Below are 19,229 nucleotides of genomic sequence, written 5' to 3' on the forward strand. Positions count from 1 at the left end.
ATTTTCTCATTTATTTCTTAGAAAAATGTTTTCGTGAAATACAAATAACGTAGTGCTGCGATGTTGGTTGCCTGCTAGTAATCTAAAACAAAGTGTGAGACGGCAATCGTATTCATGTCTGTATGTCATATAAATATTTAGTTCTCTCAGTTATTGTTTTAGTGTTGATATTAAGTTTCTAAGGCAGCCTCATGTTTAGTTTTCAGTCACAGAATCAGGTAATGCAACTATTCGGTAGTGCTTTGTACGTAAAATAAGGAGCTGTAGATTTCAGTGTCTTCATATTTATGTTATTACAATTATTTGCAACTTGCATCAAATGTTGATAGGTCTTGTGCAATCTATCACAAGTAGCTGCAGCATTTAGTCCAAGAAGAACTATTAGACCGTTGAACTCCGAAACGAAAAGTGCCCAAAAAGGAATACAGCAACACAATGATATTGATACACCAATATGTTGTGAAAGTTTCAACGAGGTAAGCTGCTAAGTATTAGTTCCCTGCCATTTAATGCATTTGTTATCTCATTTGAAGTTCATTTGCTGTCTCATTCTTTGACTCATAACCGTCACTAAAACTTGACATTGTTTCATATGGTAGTACATGCACGTAAACCATCAGTGGGGAAAGGAGAATTAAATTTGGCCATCGCCATAGGTTGATCTTAATGCAAAAGTATTGATTGTATGACATGGTGATTTGCTGTTGTTCGTTCTGTGTGTCTTTTTTTTCCACTGAGATGTCAAATCTACTATAACCAAAAATGGATATGTGAATAGTAATATTGTAATCATTGTACTCGATAACCCCTGGTATTGTATGCTAAATAACTAGTGGCTTTAATGCAGAGAAACTTAAGAACAGAAATGAGCGTAAAGGAGACAGGTACCAGAAGTAATGTCTGCAAATGACATTCCTCTCTTTTGAAAGTAAAGAGCGATGATATGGTTGGTGCGGTCACAAGGCATGAATGTAAAGGAATCATGGTTACGAAAATCAAAGTGGTATCGTGCAATTGGTAGAAGGAAAGAAAGATTGGCCATGAACACAAAAAAGGTAATGAAGCATTGGGTTCTAAAGATTAGTGAAAAACTCTTCAGTGATATTCCGTAATAGTTGGTGTGGAAATTGGTCAGTTTGTAGCATTATATGCAGAATAGTTTCTGGAGCAATACTATTTGTGTTTGACCATCACTAATGTTATATACAACACCACCCTGTAGAGTGTCTTGTAACATTTTTGTATACAGTACAGTAGATAGTTATGCTGTGTGGCTTGTTTGTTTGAAATGAATTGTGAAACAATTACAGGCCCCTTGCAGGAGTTCTGGACCCCTGACCCCAACTCAAATCTTGATTGTGGTGACACTGATCTGTAGATATCAACAGTTAGAATTTCCCGCCACTGGAACCTTTTGTTTAACTGACCAACAGACAAACAAGTTCATTAATGGAGCAGTGGCTGGCACTGAGTTTTCGTCCATTATTGTCTAAGGATTACTAGTCAGTCAGTCAGTGAACACTGTTTCAGTTTGTGCAAGCAGAGTTCTGTTTTCACTACTGCATTTTTGTTACTTAATCCTGCTTGAGACAAATGAGATTTATTCACCCAATTAATTAACATATTATCTTTGTCAGTTTACCATAAAACACTTGAAATAGATGAGGCATGGTTCAGTGAACCCACAGTGGTAGATTTCAACAATGTTGAAATGTAGCCTACCCTCAATCCATGTACAAATAAATACTTTACCAGCAATAATTTATTGCTACACAGAATAGCAAATGCAGATAAGGTTAATTTTCTTGTGAAGTTTGGTGCTGTGTCATGAACTGACAAAAAAGAACTTTGCTAGATTAGAAGCGAGTGAGAGGTATTTCCAGAAGCCATAAAACCAGTGAAAGGTAGCGTGTCTGTTTGAACTGCTCCAGATCTACATAGACTTATTAATCTGCTTTCTTTTACAGATTAAAAAAAGTGATGCAATTGATATTAAGAGTGTAGTATCGAACCCAGACAGCCTGCACTGCAGGCAATCATTGTAACACACAGTCATGTTGCCTAGTCATAAATTGCTTTTCATTTAGTGAATTAAGCATTCTTAGAAAACTTTAGTGTCAATTTTCTTGAATTTTTGGGAGTTGCAGTGAACTGCTTTGACTAATTGATATTTGAGTTCTGAACTTAACATATCACAAATATAAAAGTTACAGAAATCTTATTCCTGTCCGGTCTCCTTGTCAGGCACTTAACAAGAATGTACTCATTCCATTTCCAAAGAAAGTAGGTGATGACAGGCTTAACTATTATGAAACTATCAATTTAATAAGCCATGGTTGCAAAATACTGACATGATTTATTTACAGAAGAACAGGAAAACTGATAGAAGCTGACCTTAGGAAAAATCAGTTTTGGTTCCAGAGAAATGTACGAACACAGGAGGCAATACTCACGGTGTGACTTATAGAAGATTTGTTAAGGAAAGAAAAACCTATGTCATAGCATTTGTAGGTTTAGAGAGACCTTTACACATTGTTGACTAGAATACACTCATTGAAACTGAAAGTAGCAAGGATAAAATACAAGGAGTAAAAGTTATTTACAACTTGTGCAGAAACAAGATTGCAGTTAATAAGAATTGAAGGATATGAAAGGGGAGCTGTAGTCGTAAGGGAGTTTCATAGGGTTGTAGCCTATTTCCTATATTATTCAAACTATACAGTGAACAAGCAGTGAAGAAAAAGTAAAGGGAAGGGAACTAAAGTCCTGGTAGAAGAAATAACAGCCTCGAGATTTTCCAGTGACATGGTAATACTGTCAGAGAAAGCAAAGGATTTGAACTGTATCTTGTAAGGAGGGTATAAGATAAACACCAACAAAAGGAAGACAAGGGTAATGGGATATAGTTGAATTAAAGCAGCCATTGCCGAAGTGAGACACGAAAATTAGTTGGATGAGTTTTGCTCAGGCGGGGCCCCAATGCTTCATCCATTCAGCCTAATGATGCTGTACAAACTTCCACAGAATCGAGAGGGACCGAACAGAGTGGCTGAGACTTTGCTATTTAATCTCTGTGTCTGTCTGTCTCTCTATTACGTGTCAATAATTGACATTTAGTATTAATCTTTTGATAGCATTTTAGATAGTTATTTCTTTCTGGCATTGGCAAACCTATTTGCTATAGGAATAAGTTTGTAAATATCTGACTAGAATGCACTAGGCTATGGTAACACAAGAGCTGCCACCTAGCAAAGCTTAACAAAAGGACAGAGGAAATACCAAAAGACCACTAATCCCATTACCTTGAAGCCCATATTGCATGGAGTATTAGCAAGTTTATATTTGTGAGTGTATTGTGCCCGAGTTCTAGTGAATTTTATTCTCTTACAAACAACTACAACATACCAAAGTCTGAAAAAATACATGGTGTCAAATTTAAAATTACAATAAATGAGCCAAGTTCAGATGCAGATATTGCAAAAGGATCATTTCAGAAATTCTTATTTCCAGCACTGTTGGAGAAAGCACAATTTTCTACTTTAGAAACATCCTATTGGATATTATTCATTTCAGCAAAGGGACCAAATATGAGGCCGAACTTCAACAAGTCATGTTACAATTGCAGCACGGTGAGGGTTGCAAATTTATAACTTCTAGGCAAGAGCAATGACAGCTGGTAGGTTAATGCTGGTGTTCCACGTAATCCATGGAAATCTGATGATTCAACCAGTTCAAAGCCATTAGTTGTGTCAGTTTCTGTACTTATCCTGATAGTGACCATGAATGGTTGCAAAGACAAGATGGACATGATGTTGTTATCACATTGCTTATTTTGTTACATATGGACTGCCGTGTTTGCTGGTTTCTTCTTCAAGGTTCCAAAGCCTAAATTGGGTTTTTTGCCTTGGTTTCCAAGCTGCGTTTGTCGGCTTCTTCTTTGAGGTTTCAAAGCCTCAGTTGAGTTTCTTGCTGTGGTTCCCAAGCCGTATTTGCTGATTTCTTCATCGAGGCTCCAAAGGCTCAGTTGGGTTTCTTGTTGTGTCTCCCAAGTCGATATATATGTCTTCTCATGTTGGTTCCCAAGCCGGTGCTATTTAAAATTATTTCTTCATGCAATTAATTTTTTTCTTCAATTCTGCTCAATATGGCTTCTGGAAAATTATACTGACATCCTGTTCTAGTTGCTGAAGGTGCTGCAGTACTCATGATGATGTACGTTTCAGGAGTCCAACATTTATCGTTATTTCAGGCCAATAGAATGAACGAGCTTGACCAAAAGGGTGCATGAATTTGACCAGGGCATTGTGTTCTTCAATATCAGCTTCACACGTTACCAATCCACCAGCAGTTGTCAAAGATGCAGGCAATGTATTGGTCAGGAATAAGACTTAAAACTGACATAAAAGTCACATTTGTGTCAACTGATTGATAAACTGAGACCATAAAAGAAGTTGTATCACTTGAAATCCAGCTAACTTGAATGTGGTTCAAAAAATCCAGTGGCAAAAAATGGCAATTTCCTCGAGTTGCAGCTAAGGTATGCCGTAATTGCAAATCATTCTTCTTGTAGTTTTTTCTGTTTTATATTTCTTTGCTTGTAACAAAGATGAACTTGATTCCTTGTACTTTTTGGTCACAATATTTGAATAAATCCTCTGGGGTTAAAATTTGACCATCTGTCATTCGTTGCAGGCTTGCTCTTGCTGAAGCATTTATCAATTTGGCCAGAAATATATGGATGTCTATCAATTTGGGGGGAAATGTATGGACAACAGTGGTGTCATGCCTGAGATAATTACTGCTAATCCATAAGCTAAGACACTGTACTTCTTCAGCTACTTAGTATACAACAAACGGGTGCAGTGTTGCTTGACTGTTGTCCCAGTGATATCCATGAAAGGCATTTTGGATGATGAGAGAATAATTTTCCACAAAATCCATTACAATAACTAGATCACCTTGTTTCAAATTTTCATTTATTTCCTTTAAGTAAAAAGTCCGATGTTTCGCAATGTAGTGGTGACTAGAAAGCTTCAAAATTTAGGCAATCAAACTGTCACTAAATTCTCCAATAGGCAGTTGCTTCTCTCCATTGTATCATGATCAGTGTGGTTCCGCAGTTTGAATTCAGTCACATTGTCAAAATCACAGTTTTTAAAAGCTTCCATTAAATATTTCTCCAAATCTACTCTTCCTGGGCAGTTTTCAAACTGTTGAACCATGCAACCCTTCGAATCTAAACTGCAGACAATCTTGGCAAGAATGGCCTTGTAGTCAGTTTCACCAGGGCTTGCATTAAGCATTAGCTTCACATTTCGATGGACAGTGCAAACACATACTGAATGTGTTTCAGCGGATCTAGTGGTAATGCACCAATTTGGTCGCAACCCGCAAAATTTAGAAAACCCAATTTATTGCTCCATTTTTTTCTTTTCGATATTGAGTAAACAACTCTTTCAAATTTGCAAGCAATAAGAGTTTCTGTTTTTGCTCTACTCCATTAGGACTTCTAATTGAGACAAAATCCTTCTTTTGTAGACAAAGTAGGCCATATTCATAATTTTCGTAAAAAATTGTAATTTTTTGTTTCATGGTGTCTGAAGTCAGTCTTCCACACTTTGTTGCTGGTGTTGATAGTATGTAATTTGCAACTTTTAGTTGCCTTGCATTCCTAACCATTCGTTTAGAAACTTGGAACTCTCTTGATGTTTTATGGGCCAGCAATTGGGAGCAGATATTAAAATCTGAAGCTTGGTTGGTTTACGAGTTGCAGGTAAGACAGTTTTTTGCTTCAGTTCCTCCAACGACTGATCGTAGTTACTGCAGTTTGTGCATTACCTGCTTACACTTTCGACTTGGAATTCTAATTGAGCCTTCCAGCAGCCTCAGTTTTACCTACAATTGTTCTCTGAACTTAGTTAATTTTTTGCTTTGTGTTGCTTTGCTTTCCTCTTGAGCTTATGCAAGAGAATTTCAAAGGGGAGAGACGAAGAGACATTACAACTGAATCTAACTTTTTTACTGCACTACAGTCATCACTATAATGTGTATCTTCATCATTGTCGGAAGCTGATGGTGATAATGTTGGTTTTGTTGCTAATTCTTCTTGGCAGTGTGGGCACAACATTTGTCCTTGCTTAATATTCATTTTTGTTATTTCATTTAGCTTATCTGCTGCTGCTGCTGCTGCTGCAGTAATAACTTACAAACCTTTCCTTGCAGTTAGATCCTTCTTCTGGAAATGATTGCAACAGATCTTCTGCAAAAGTCCGCATTATCTTAAAATTGTAGCTTCATGGTGCAAACAGATCTGCAAGTCATAATCAACAGTTAGATCACTGTGCCAATGTATGAAGTCTTGCTCAGTACTGTAACCAGTAATGTGCTTTAATTGATCAGGGGTAGCATTAAAGGTCTTTAAATGGCACTCCAAATTAGTGACCTGTTAAAGGCTGCACTGTGGAAGTAGTTCCAGGGCCGAAACTTCACCCATGACTGTGGAAAATTAAATCAAATAATTACCTCAGCTCAGTACAGCCGATAGATACATAAAACAGAACAGAAAATTTACATTCCTAGTTTTCGAAACTTTGTTTCTTCCTCAGGGAGGAGAGAGGAGAAAAAAGGGGAAGAAGGGAAAGTGGATTCAGTTACTCACAACCCAGGTTATGAAGCAACAGGGAAAGATAAACTGGGAGGGTAGCAAGGATGGAGGTATGGTTGTCAGAGGGAAGCCAAAGATATTTTACTGTAAGTACTGTGCCAGCTTCAAACCAAAGAGGATGCATACAGAAGTAAAGAGTTATATAGTATAAAGATAAACACAACTATGTAGGATGAAAAGATGTGTGAGTGGCTAAAGAGGAAAGGGAAAAAGAAGAAGACTGCAGAGTAAATGGGAGTGAGGTTGGTTAACGTAGGTTCAGTCCAGGGGGATGGCGGGGTGAAAGGATGTGTTGGAGTGCAGGTTCCCATCTCCGCAGTTCTGAGGGACTGGTGTTGGGTGGGAGAAGCCAAATGGCACGTACATTGTAGTAGCTTCCTACGTCCCTAGAATTATGCTGGAGGGCATGCTCTGCTACTGGGTATTGGACATCACCTAGCGGACAGTTCGTCTGTGCCCGTTCATGCGCTCAGCCAGTTTAGTTGTCATCATACCGATGTAAAAGGCTGTGCATTGCAGGCATGTCAGCTGATAAATGACGTGTTGTTTCACATGTGGCCCTGCCTTGAATTGTGTATGTTTTACCTGTAGCGGGGCTGGAGTAGGTGGTTGTGGGGATGCATGGGGCAGGTTTTGCAGCGGGGTCGGTTACAGGGGTAGGAACCGCTGGGTAGAGAAGTGGTCTGGGAATATTGTGGGGTTTGACAAGGATGTAACGGAGGTTGGGGGGGGGGGGGGGGTGACGAAAGGCAACTCTGGGTGTTGTGGGGAGAATATTGTCAAGGGATGATCTCATTTCAGGGCTTGACTTGAGAAAGTCATATCCCTGGTGGAGTAATTTATTGATGTATTCGAGGCCAGGATAATACTGGGTGACATGGGGGTTGCTTCTGTGTGGCCTCGGGGTAGCAACAATGTTGTTGGACGGGGAGGAATGTATTGCTTGGGAGATCTGTTTGTGGACAAGGTCTGCAGGATAGTTGCGGGAGAGGAAAGCACTGGTCAGGTTATTGGTGTAATTGATATTTATTTGTTTCACATCTTTATATGGGATTTTCTATTAATCATTTAAATAAAATAATTAATAAGGTAACATTTTTATTCTGAAAAAAATACAACTTATAATTAAATTTCAAAAAACAACAATTACAACAACATAGACTACAATCTTTTTTTCTCTACTGCTGGGGCAGATAGTTTGAGGTCATTTCGTTTGAAGTTAAATTACTTTTAAATGTCATATTTTGATCATTTCACAGTTACTTCAGAGAGATTTGTTCAAAGGTTATTACTTCTCATTATTATTTATACTCCCCAATAACAGTTCAACTTTTATGATTCTCTTTATCTTAAGTCTGAGAGAAAGTTTACTACCTAAACATTGTCTCTGACTGTATGATCAGATATTAGTTCTAAGATGTGATTACTTCTTCCTTTCTTAATTTCAGATTCACTTATGATTTTTTAAATTATGAAATACCATTTTCAAGGCCCAAGCCAAATTTAACTCAAAGCTTTGATTTGTGTGGTTTACATATAATATTTTTCTAACAATCAAAGATGACCATGTAGTACTCAATGGAAACTAAAGAAATCTAGTTTTGAAATCATTTAGAAATTATTCTGGAAAACCACATGAGTTTCCGCCCTTACAGTCACTGTGGACACACTTAAGGAGAGGAAAAGGTTTTCATCTAAGTACAGGAACAATTTTTAAGATCAACAATAATTATTTTTTAACCAAATGAACTTACGAGAATTTACAGCAAGCTATGATGCAGCATAGAATACATTAACATCTGACAAAGCTGCCATCAAGTAGAAACTGCCCAAGATGCAAAATTCATGAGAAATCAATTATGACAGCTTTGTCTTTTACAGTCATCCATGGAAACTAAAGCTTTATCACAAAAAAATTAAAACACATTTTTCTATGCCATGATTAAATAAATTATTTTGTGAGAAATAATAAATTATTTTAATTATTTATTACACTACTGGCCATTAAAATTGCTACACCAAGAAGAAATGCAGATGATAAACGGGTATTCATTGGACAAATATATTATACTAGAACTGACATGTGATTACATTTTCATGCAATTTGGGTGCATAGATCCTGAGAAATCAGTACCCAGAACAACCACCTCTGGCTGTAATAACGGCCTTGATACGCCTGGGCATTGAGTCAAACAGAGCTTGGATGGCGTGTACAGGTACAGCTGCTCATGCAGCTTCAACACGATATCACAGTTCGCCAAGAGTAGTGACTGGCGTATTGTGACGAGCCAGTTGCTCGGCCACCATTGACCAGACGTAATCAGTTGGCGAGAAATCTGGAGAATGTGCTGGCCAGGGCAGCAGTCGAACATTTTCTGTATCCAGAAAGGCCCGTACAGGACCTGCAACATACGGTCGTGCATTATCTTGCTGAAATGTAGGGTTTTGCAGGGATCGAATGTAGGGTAGAGCCATATGTCGTAACACATCTGAAATGTAACGTCCACTGTTCAAAGTGCCGCCAATGCAAACAAGAGGTCACCGAGACATGTAACAAATGGCACCCCATACCATCACACCGGGTGATACGCCAGTATGGTGATGACAAATACACTCTTCCAATGTACATTCACCGTGATGTCGCCAAACATGGATGCGACCATCATGATGCTGGAAACAGAACCTGGATTCATACGAACAAATGACATTTTGCCATTTGTGCATCCAGGTTCGTCGTTGAGTACACCATCGCAGGCGCTCCTGTCTGTGATGCAGCGTCAAGGGTAACCACAGCCATGGTCTCCGAGCTGATAGTCCATGCTGCTGCAAACGTTGTCGAACTATTCGTGCAGATGGTTGTTGTCTTGCAAATGTCCCTATTTGTTGACTCAGGGATCGAGACGTGGCTGCACGATCCGTTACAGCCATGCGGATAAGATGCCTGTCATCTTGACTGCCAGTGATACGAGGCTGTTGGGATCCAGCACGGCATTCCATATTACCCTCCTGAACCCACCGATTCCATATTCTGCTAACAGTCATTGGATCTCGACCAACGCGAGCAGCAATGTCGCGATACGAAAAACCGCAATCGCGATAGGCTACAATCCGACCTTTATCAAAGTCGGAAACGTGATGGTACACATTTCTCCTCCTTACACGAGGCATCTCAACGTTTCACTGAGCAATGCCAGTCAACTGCTGTTTGTGTATGGGAAATCGGTTGTAAACTTTCCTCGTGTCAGCACGTTGTAGGTGTTGCTACCAGCGCCATACTTGTGTGAATGCTCTGAAAAGCTAATCATTTGCATATCACAGCATCTTCTTCCTGTCGGTTAAATTACGTGTCTGTAGCACATCATCTTCATGGTGTAGCAATGTTAATGGCTAGTAGTGTATTATAAATGACCAGAAGGCTCACAGACGAACAGCAGTAAGAGTAAAATATTGTAATGCAACTTATCTGCCATATATACTTGAATCTAAGTCACACTTTTTTTCTGGTTTTTGTAATCCAAAAAACTGCCTGCGCCTTAGAATCGAGTGCAAAGTAAGCGGAAGTTCTGAAAAATGTTGGTAGGTGCCGCCACAACTAACTTCTGCCGTCGAATATATGTAGCGCTACATAGGCATGCTTTGCAAGAACGAAGATAAATACTGGCGACAAAACCTCTGCATCAGTAAATAAATTAAAAGAAAAGAAGAATGTAACATCATGCCATGTATTCTTTCGTGTTTGCTGCTATCTCATTTAAATCCTGTCTACCTAATAAACTACAAAACTAGAGTGAGACAACAGCAAATGTGGAAGAATATACATATCATGTCATGTTTATATTCGTATTATTCTTATGCTGAATAGTGATAGTTTGAAATTAAGCACGGCAGCTGACTAGATTTTTAAATCCAATATGACTCTAATTTCTGTGCAGAATGTAATGTACTAAATAGGCAGCTGTAAATATTTTCAAATGGAGAAAAATTTTCGCTGAACTCTCGTTCAGAACTTCTTCTATCATACGCCGTCTATTATTTGGTTCTTGTTGATCATTATCAGAGGAAGCAGCAGTGTAATAACAACAAATAGCAGTCTCTTGCCATTGTATCGCTTATGAGACAATTCCTTTCTCTCTAATTTTTTTTTTAATTTATTGTAAGCCGTGGTAGCGCGCACAATAGCAAGCCATGCCATGAGCAGCAACAGGTCGTAAACACTCATTATCAGAATGCGTACCTCCCTTCCTCCCTGCTCTCAGGTACAGGAAAAAATAGTGTACCTAGTCAGGTATTTTTTGTTCAAGAAAATGATATAAAATTCAATATTACACAGGTTTTTGACAGGGTCAGAAATTGAACTTTTTTATGGCTGCCTACAAGTCGCCATTCATTTCCAACATATTAAAAATATTCTATACCCCCACGTCTGCCCCCCCTGCGCCGCCCCCACCCCCTACTCCCCTACCCATTACAGACTATCGCACGAGTACCCTTCATTACATATTTTCGTAATACACAAGTATAAATATGAAAACCAACATACGGTATGCTAACTTCGCAAACACATCAATATGGAAGCACAAGCCCTGAAAATTATGGAAATGTCACTGTTTTGTCTCACAAAATTGTAAACACTGTGGATTGAATACATGCAAAACATTGGACATCTTCAGTTTATGTTAGCAAACACGAAACACATTAAGCATGTAGCGAAACTAACATACACTGTAATAAACATCTCTCCAAAACCTGTTCTTTAAAATGATTTATTGTGATAAAATGTTGACAAATGTAACAATTTGTGGATAAATATGCTACCACCAGATCTTATCTTGGAGCTAGATTTTCGTGTTGTTTAGCACTTGATTATGAAATGGGAAAGATATATTTTTGGTTAGAATGTGATATTGACTTCTCATCGTGAAATCTTGCCAAAGTAGAGAAGATATAAAATACAGAGTGGCCATATAAGGAGGGGGGGGGGGGGCGCTTCTGGAAAAAGAGGAATTTGTTGACATCTGATATCAGTTTATGTGACAAGCAATTTTTCTGAAGGTATGTGTGTGATTTGTAGTCTTGGATTGAAGTAAAACGTGGACAGTAAGTAGTTCAGACAAGAAGAGAATAGAAGGTTTTAAAATGTGACACTACAAAAGAATGCTGAATATTAGATGGTAGACCATATAACTAATTAGGAAGTACTGAATGAAAATGGGTGGTGGCCAGGGAGGAGGGGTTGGGGGGGGGGGTGGATTTATGGTTCAACTTGACTAAAATATGGGATCTATTGCTAAGGTACATCTGAGGAATCAAGTTATTGTCAGTTTGGAGTTGTAGGGAAGTGAGGGGGATGGGGGTTAAAAATTGTAGAGGGAGATCAGGAGATGAATGTAATAAGAAAATTCAAATGGATGTATGTAGGTTGCAGCAGTTATTCGGAGATAAAGAGGTTTACACCAGATTAGCACACACAGAGAGCTGCATCAAACTAGTCTTGAGGCTGAAGACTACATGAATTGTCATACAGACAAGTGTGACCTGAATTATCAGGCTTTCCCAATGGATTTGTTCAATTATTTGGCTAATAAGTCTGCTGCCAGGTCATGTTTTGTGTTTCCCACAATATTTCCTCAAGGCAACTGCTTGACATTGTCAGGTGGTAGCTGTTCGTTACTGCTAATAAGTAGCAACTGCTTGCATTCAGATTATGACAGTCAGCAGCCACCAACTGTCAATGCTGAGCTGTTGCCTTGAGGAAACATTGGGAGATTCACAAAGCATGATTCAATGGCAGACCTGGGCCCATATATTGAACTATAGTAGCTTTTAAATCAGTTATCTGACCATGATGACAAATTCTCCACAACAGGAGACATGAAAATCCTAGATCATATGCTAGATTGGAAAATCTTTAGAACAGTTAACAAGCTCTTCAGACAAGTTTAGAAGGAACTTCGGAAGCATCTACTGGAATGAGGTATGTGGGCAGTGGATGTAAATTCTGAAATTGTGAACGTCGTTGCTCAGTAGAGGAGAAGTACTCTGAGCATGTAATATTAGTTGGAGGTGCCGGCCAGTGTGGCTGAGCAGTTCTGGGCGCTTCAGTTTGGAACCGCGCGACCACTCGCTATGGTCGCAGGTTCGAATCCTGCCTCGGGCATGGATGTGTGTGATGTCCTTAAGTTAGTTAGGTTTAATTAGTTCTAAGTTCTAGGGGATTGATGACCTCAGATGTTAAGTCCCATAGTGCTCAGAGCCATTTGAACCATTTTTTTAGTTGGAGGTGGCTTTAACCTGGCAAGTATAGATTACGATGCCTAGGGATTCCTTGCAGATGGTATGAACAGTCAATCTTGTGAAGAATTAATGAACACTTTTTCTGAAAACTGTTTGAACAACTAGAGCGCTAACAAAAATATAATGGAAGTTTTTTTTTTCCCCCAGATCTTGTAGCTAAAAGCAGACCTGACCTTATCAGGATTAGTGATCATTATGTCATCGTAGCCATGATGATTACTTAAGTTAATAAATCCATCAAGAATGCTAGGAGAATTTTTATGCAGAAAAGAACAGATAAGCAGTTGTTAGCATCCTACTTAGATAGTGAGTGAATATCATTTCATTTCATTGATGGATATAGAGACATTACGGACCAGTTTAAACTGATTGTTAATCACACTCGCAAGAAATATGTACCGTGTGTGGATTTGGGTTGGTGAAGACCCCACCATCATTCAGTAACAAAATTCGGAAAATACTGAGAGGAAGCGGAGATTGTTGCACTCTTGGATCAAAAAAGAACCCAGAGATTGCTGCATGCAAAAGTTACAAGAAATTCGATTATGTATAAAAAGAGCAACGTGCAAGCATACAACCTCCACAATCATTTGTTAGAAGAGAATTTTGCTGAAAATCCCAGAAAATTCAGGTCCTTTGTAAAATCGTTAAGTGGGGTGGAGTGTTCTATTCAGTCACTTGTCAGGGGGGAAGTTGAAGTTTTGAATTTTACTTTCAAAGAATCATTCAAGCAGGGTGATTGTAGAGATGTACCATTGTTTGACCACTCCACAAACTCCTGTATGGAGGACCAAAATAAACATCTGTTGTGAAGAGCAGGTGATAGAGCTGAAAACAAATAAGTCACTGGGTATGGACGGAATCCCAATTCATTTTTGCAGAGTGCACTATTTTGCATTCACCCCATACTTAGCTTGTATTTATCATGAGTCTCTTGCCCAGCAGAAAGTCCCAAGGAACTGGAAAAATGTGCCATGGTAAAAGAATAGATCTGGAAAATTACAGACCAATACCCTTAACATCTGTTTACTGTGTAATTCTGGGGTATATTCAAAGTTCAAATATGATAAAGTACCAAGCGAAAGAAAAGCGTCTGTCAATAAATCAACAAGAATATAGAAAGCATCATTCTTGCAAAACCCAGCTTTCTCTCTTCTCGCACAATGTCCTGCGAACCACAGATGAAGTGTAACAGACAGATTTTGTATACCTAGATTTCTGATGCTTTAGACACATTGCCACACTGCAGACTGTTAACATAGGTCCAAATGGACAGAATGGGTCGTCAGATATGTGAGTGGCTCAAACCCCTTTTATTTAATGGAACCTGCCATGGTAATCCCCTCAGGTTTGCTACTGGACCTTAAAATTAATATGACTTGAAAATTTCAAACAATGGAAACGCCAGGTTAGAATATCAACAATTTAAGGAAAAGATAGATTGCAACTTGCCTTAGAGATAACATGATAAGTTGCTGACAGGCATATTTAAGATACTTATGCATTAGTTTTTGGCTACAGCCTTTTTCAGAAAAAGAAAAAAGAAATATGTGATTGCCAACTGTGGAAGCTCAGACCAAAATGCCATTTTTCTTTCTCTGTCTTAATGTCTTTTAGATGTGCCTATCTACAACTTCTTGTGTCGTCTTTATGATAAGTAGCAATGTTGACTTATTATTTTGGCTATCCTCCTGGCCACCATCTCCCACTGAAAACTGATGCCAAGGCTGGAGACCAGTCTTCTGTATAGGCCCCCGTACTGCTGGAACAGCGTTGCCAAATGTGTATTTGTGCAGGATTGGAGAGGTCAGGCCAGGAAGTGGGTATCTAATGTGGGTAGTGTTTTAATAATCAACAGAAAATCTGTTACACATTATGTCAGGTTTACTGCATAATTAGGGAGCCACATGGTGCACCCAGGGAAGTCACCTAACGCCTCTAGGGGCCATATATGACCAAAATGTCGAGTGTACCATAGGAGAATAGGAAAAGAGTGTTGTCGAGACAGGAGTCAGCAGCCAGCAGCAGAGAAAGTGAGCTCATTTTGAGCTTTCTGTTCGCAGCTTTAGAGGCCTTACGGAGCAGTTTCCTATACTCACATTGGTACAGGGTTGCAGGTTACATTCACAAGGCATCTATTTGTCAGCAGTCGTTAACCAAGAGAACGATGCTAGCCCAGTAGCATGGGCTGGTACTGTGAGTGGTTGTGGGTGCGGTCTCCCAGCAAGTAGTACTCTTAACCAAAGAAATCAATTCATACGATTTTAATAAACTATCCTGATTGCTTCCAGATGTACTGTCACCTGCATACTCCTTCGCTCTTCCACAAAAGTGGAGTTAGCAAGTTTGCAAAAGTTGTGATTTCTAAAATGCTCCGTTGGACAGACGGTGTATTATGGGGGCTTGATTGCTTGCACCTCATGAGTCAATGGTATGGAACTGCAACACTCCATCAGGTGGACATAGGGACCTGTGGGGATGTTTTAAACAATAAAAAGGGGATGTAATTTAGAGGGGGGGGGGAATTGTTTGCTAACTTCACTTGATTTGATTGAATAACCGCAAGATGCAAAAGGCTTCAGAGAATTTCAGTAAGGAGAGGGGAAACTATTCTGTTACAAAGTGATTTAAGTTTTTTTACCAACATTTGTGAGACAATTGAAGAGTATGAGGGGTTGATTTTGCTGTCTTCTACAAATTATTCCATAAAGGGAGTTAATTGGGATAAAATTTATAAGAAGTACAACCTGAACAAAAAAAAACTTATATTAGGAGCCTGTTTTTTATCGCAAAATTTATTAGTGAGAATCATTAAAATGTGGCTGCAGGCCATGTAACGTAGAAGTCTATCTTGTTATGATAATGGTAGGTGTCTTGTACCAAATCATTGCCCTTGGCGCAATAACATTCATTCAAATAATGGTTTATGCAAACCCAAATAAGACTACTGAACTGTACTGTCTCAAGAACAGAATGGTTTCCATTCACTCAGGACTGATTTTAAAATAACTTGTGCCATAAATGAATGAAGGCTTAAACGTAAGGAAATAGTAGCAGAAATATTAAGATCTTCATGATAGCCCTTAACACTAAAAACACTTTTAGCGCCTTTCTCAAGTCAATCACACACATAGTTAATCCCTTTGAGTCTTCAGTATTACGACTGTTTTGCAACATACGTCCTCAATTATTTGCGGGATGTATTCCAGTCTCTGTCTTCCTCTACAGTTTTTACTCTGTGCAGCTCCCTCTACTGCTATTAGTAGCATGGAAATTGTTCCCTGATGTCTTAACGGAAGCCATCATCATCCTGTCCCTTCTACTTGCCAGTGTTCTCCAAATGTTCCTTTACTCATCGATTCTGCAGAGAACTTCCCCTTACAGAACAATGAAGTTGTTTTTGCTGGTTTGCTAAAGAGATTTGGCTTTTATTAATCCTTTCTACTGAGGCAGTCAATTTATTTGAAACAAAGTGTTTAATTTCACACTATTTGCTGGTTTCAACTATTAGCTGCATTTCAAGTGCACGTATGGCACTATGCTACAATAAAGAACCAAACATGAGTACTGGTACTCCAAGAAAATTTACATATGGATGTGCATTTTAAGCCGAATTATGCTTTTTAGTATGGTTCGCATAATCCTGACGCTCTTGAAATATCCTTTGATGTCTTGTTTCTTTTATGACATAATGTAAGATCTTTTAATGTTTTACATGTACGAACATATGGGCTTCCTGCATCATCGTAGCTGCGCAAGCACAGTGGCGCCAGTTATCTGGCGCTTTCTTGCAACTGCTGAAATGGGCCTATTTCTAACAGGTCGTGGGAAAATATTGCAAAGGGTGGTTTGAAAAGCGTTACATTCAAAGCAGATTTCCATTAACGCAAGATGAATTATGTGCGAGAATGTAAGATTAATTTCTTAAATCACAAAGCGTTTGACTCTCATTTAAAAATCAACTCTTTGAGGACGACCATTTAGAAGTATTTCGACCCCAGAGGATGAGACATTTGCGTAGTTATTAAATATTTTGCTGGCACATTTGTGTGTGTATCTTAAAGTGCAACATGCGCAAAAAAGATAAACATTATATGTGAATGCTATGTATATTAATTTAAGCCATTAACTTTTCTTATTTGTGTATTCGCGCTACTTAAGAGTCATCTTGCTGTTGGCTGACTATATCACATTTACTAGTGGTGTCATCAGCTGGTCAGATCACGTGAATGATCTATGACACTTACAAAAATGCATCGCAATCTCAATTTCAATGCTTCGGAAAGTGACGTGTTATTTGGTGGAATTCAAATTTATAGCTTCGTAATACGAAAATATGCAGCATACATGTTGCTGCACATCAAAGGTCTTTCAAAATTTGTTTTATTCTACGTTGGTATATAAAACCATAAACATTCAAAGGATTGATGACTTTTACAGTGCCGGGAAAGAGTATACTGTCACTTAACATTGAAAAAAAGTGTACAGGGCTATTACAAATGATAGAAGCAATTTCATAAATTCACTGTAGCTCCATTCATTGACATATGGTCACGAAACACTATAGATACGTAGAAAAACTCGTGAAGTTTTGTTCGGCTGAAGCCGCACTACAGGTTTCTGCCGCCAGAGTGCTCGAGAGCGCAGTGAGACAAAATGGCGACAGCAAGAAAGCGTATGTCGTGCTTGAAATGCACTCACATCAGTCAGTCATAACAGTGCAACGACACTCCAGGACGAAGTTCAACAAAGATCCACCAACTGCTAACTCCATTCGGCGATGGTATGCGCAGTTTAAAGCTTCTGGATGCCTCTGTAAGAGGAAATCAACGGGTCGGCCTGCAGTGAGCGAAGAAATGGTTGAACGCGTGCGGGCAAGTTTCACGCGTAGCCTGCGGAAGTCGACGAATAAAGCAAGCAGGGAGCTAAACGTACCACAGCCGACGGTTTGGAAAATCTTACGGAAAAGGCTAAAGCAGAAGCCTTACTGTTTACAATTGCTACAAGCCCTGACACCCGATGACAAAGTCAAAGACTGTGAATTTTCGGCGCGGTTGCAACAGCTCATGGAAGAGGATGCGTTCAGTGCGAAACTTGTTTCCAGTGATGAAGCAACATTTTTTCTTAATGGTGAAGTGAACAGACACAATGTGCGAATCTGGGCGGTAGAGAATCCTCATGCATTCGTGCAGCAAATTCGCAATTCACCAAAAGTTAACGTGTTTTGTGCAATCTCATGGTTTAAAGTTTACGGCCCCTTTTTCTTCTGCGAAAAAAGCGTTACAGGACACGTGTATCTGGACATGATGGAAAAATTGGCTCATGCCACAACTGGAGAATGACAGCGCCGACTTCATCTTTCAACAGGATGGTGCTCCACTGCACTTCCATCATGATGTTCGGCATTTCTTAAACAGGAGATTGGAAAACCGATGGCTCGGTCGTGGTGGAGATCATGATCACGGTTTAAAGTTTACGGCCCCTTTTTCTTCTGCGAAAAGAACGTTACAGGACACGTGTATCTGGACATGCTGGAAAACTGGCTCATGCCACAACTGGAGACCGACAGCGCCGACTTCATCTTTCAACAGGATGGTGCTCCACCGCACTTCCATCATGATGTTCGGCATTTCTTAAACAGGAGATTGGAAAACCAATGGCTCGGTCATGGTGGAGATCATGATCAGCAATTCATGTCATTGCCTCCACACTTTCCCGACTTAACCCCATGCAATTTCTTTCTGTGGGGTTATGTGAAAGATTCAGCATTTAAATCTCCTCTACCAAGAAACGTGCCAGAACTGCGAGCTCGCATCAACGATGCTTTCGAACTCATTGGTGGGGACATGCTACGCCGAGTGTGGGAGGAACTTGATTATCGGCTTGATGTCTGCCGAATCACTAAAGGGGCACATATTGAACATTTGTGAATGCCTAAAAAAACTTTTTGAGTTTTTGTATGTGTGTGCAAAGCATTGTGAAAATATCTCAAATAATAAAGTTATTGTAGAGCTGTGAAATCGCTTCAATCATTTGTAATAACCCTGTATTTCCATCCAGGTGAAAGTGTATTTTTAACTGAGAAATTCGGGAAAAATCCCATGTCCACATATACACCCTGTAAATTCTATGGACAGTACCTCTTCTGCAGTCAACACTCACAGCTTTATCCTGGATCATGCTTTCACAAATCTAACTACAGTATGGATATCTCTAATGGTAGTCACCTGGCAGTTGTGGCTTGAAGGTACAACTTCTTTAGGCGATTTAC

The 19,229-nt window shown here is 39.2% G+C and overlaps 1 protein-coding gene across 1 annotated transcript in view; it reads left to right on the forward strand.

Moving 5' to 3' along the window:
- The first annotated feature begins 62 nt into the window (after window positions 1-62).
- The window catches only part of LOC126162512 (ATP-dependent zinc metalloprotease YME1L-like), a 108,231-nt gene continuing 89,064 nt past the window's right edge, over window positions 63-19,229 (forward strand). Inside the window, exons 1-2 of the mRNA XM_049919065.1 lie at window positions 63-218; window positions 330-476. Coding sequence (XP_049775022.1) covers window positions 192-218; window positions 330-476 — 174 coding nt within the window. The 5' untranslated portion in view covers window positions 63-191. The remainder of the gene's footprint in view (window positions 219-329; window positions 477-19,229) is intronic.

This window comes from Schistocerca cancellata, chromosome 2 (genome assembly GCF_023864275.1).
Source record: "Schistocerca cancellata isolate TAMUIC-IGC-003103 chromosome 2, iqSchCanc2.1, whole genome shotgun sequence".
NCBI classification, from domain to species: domain Eukaryota; kingdom Metazoa; phylum Arthropoda; class Insecta; order Orthoptera; family Acrididae; genus Schistocerca; species Schistocerca cancellata.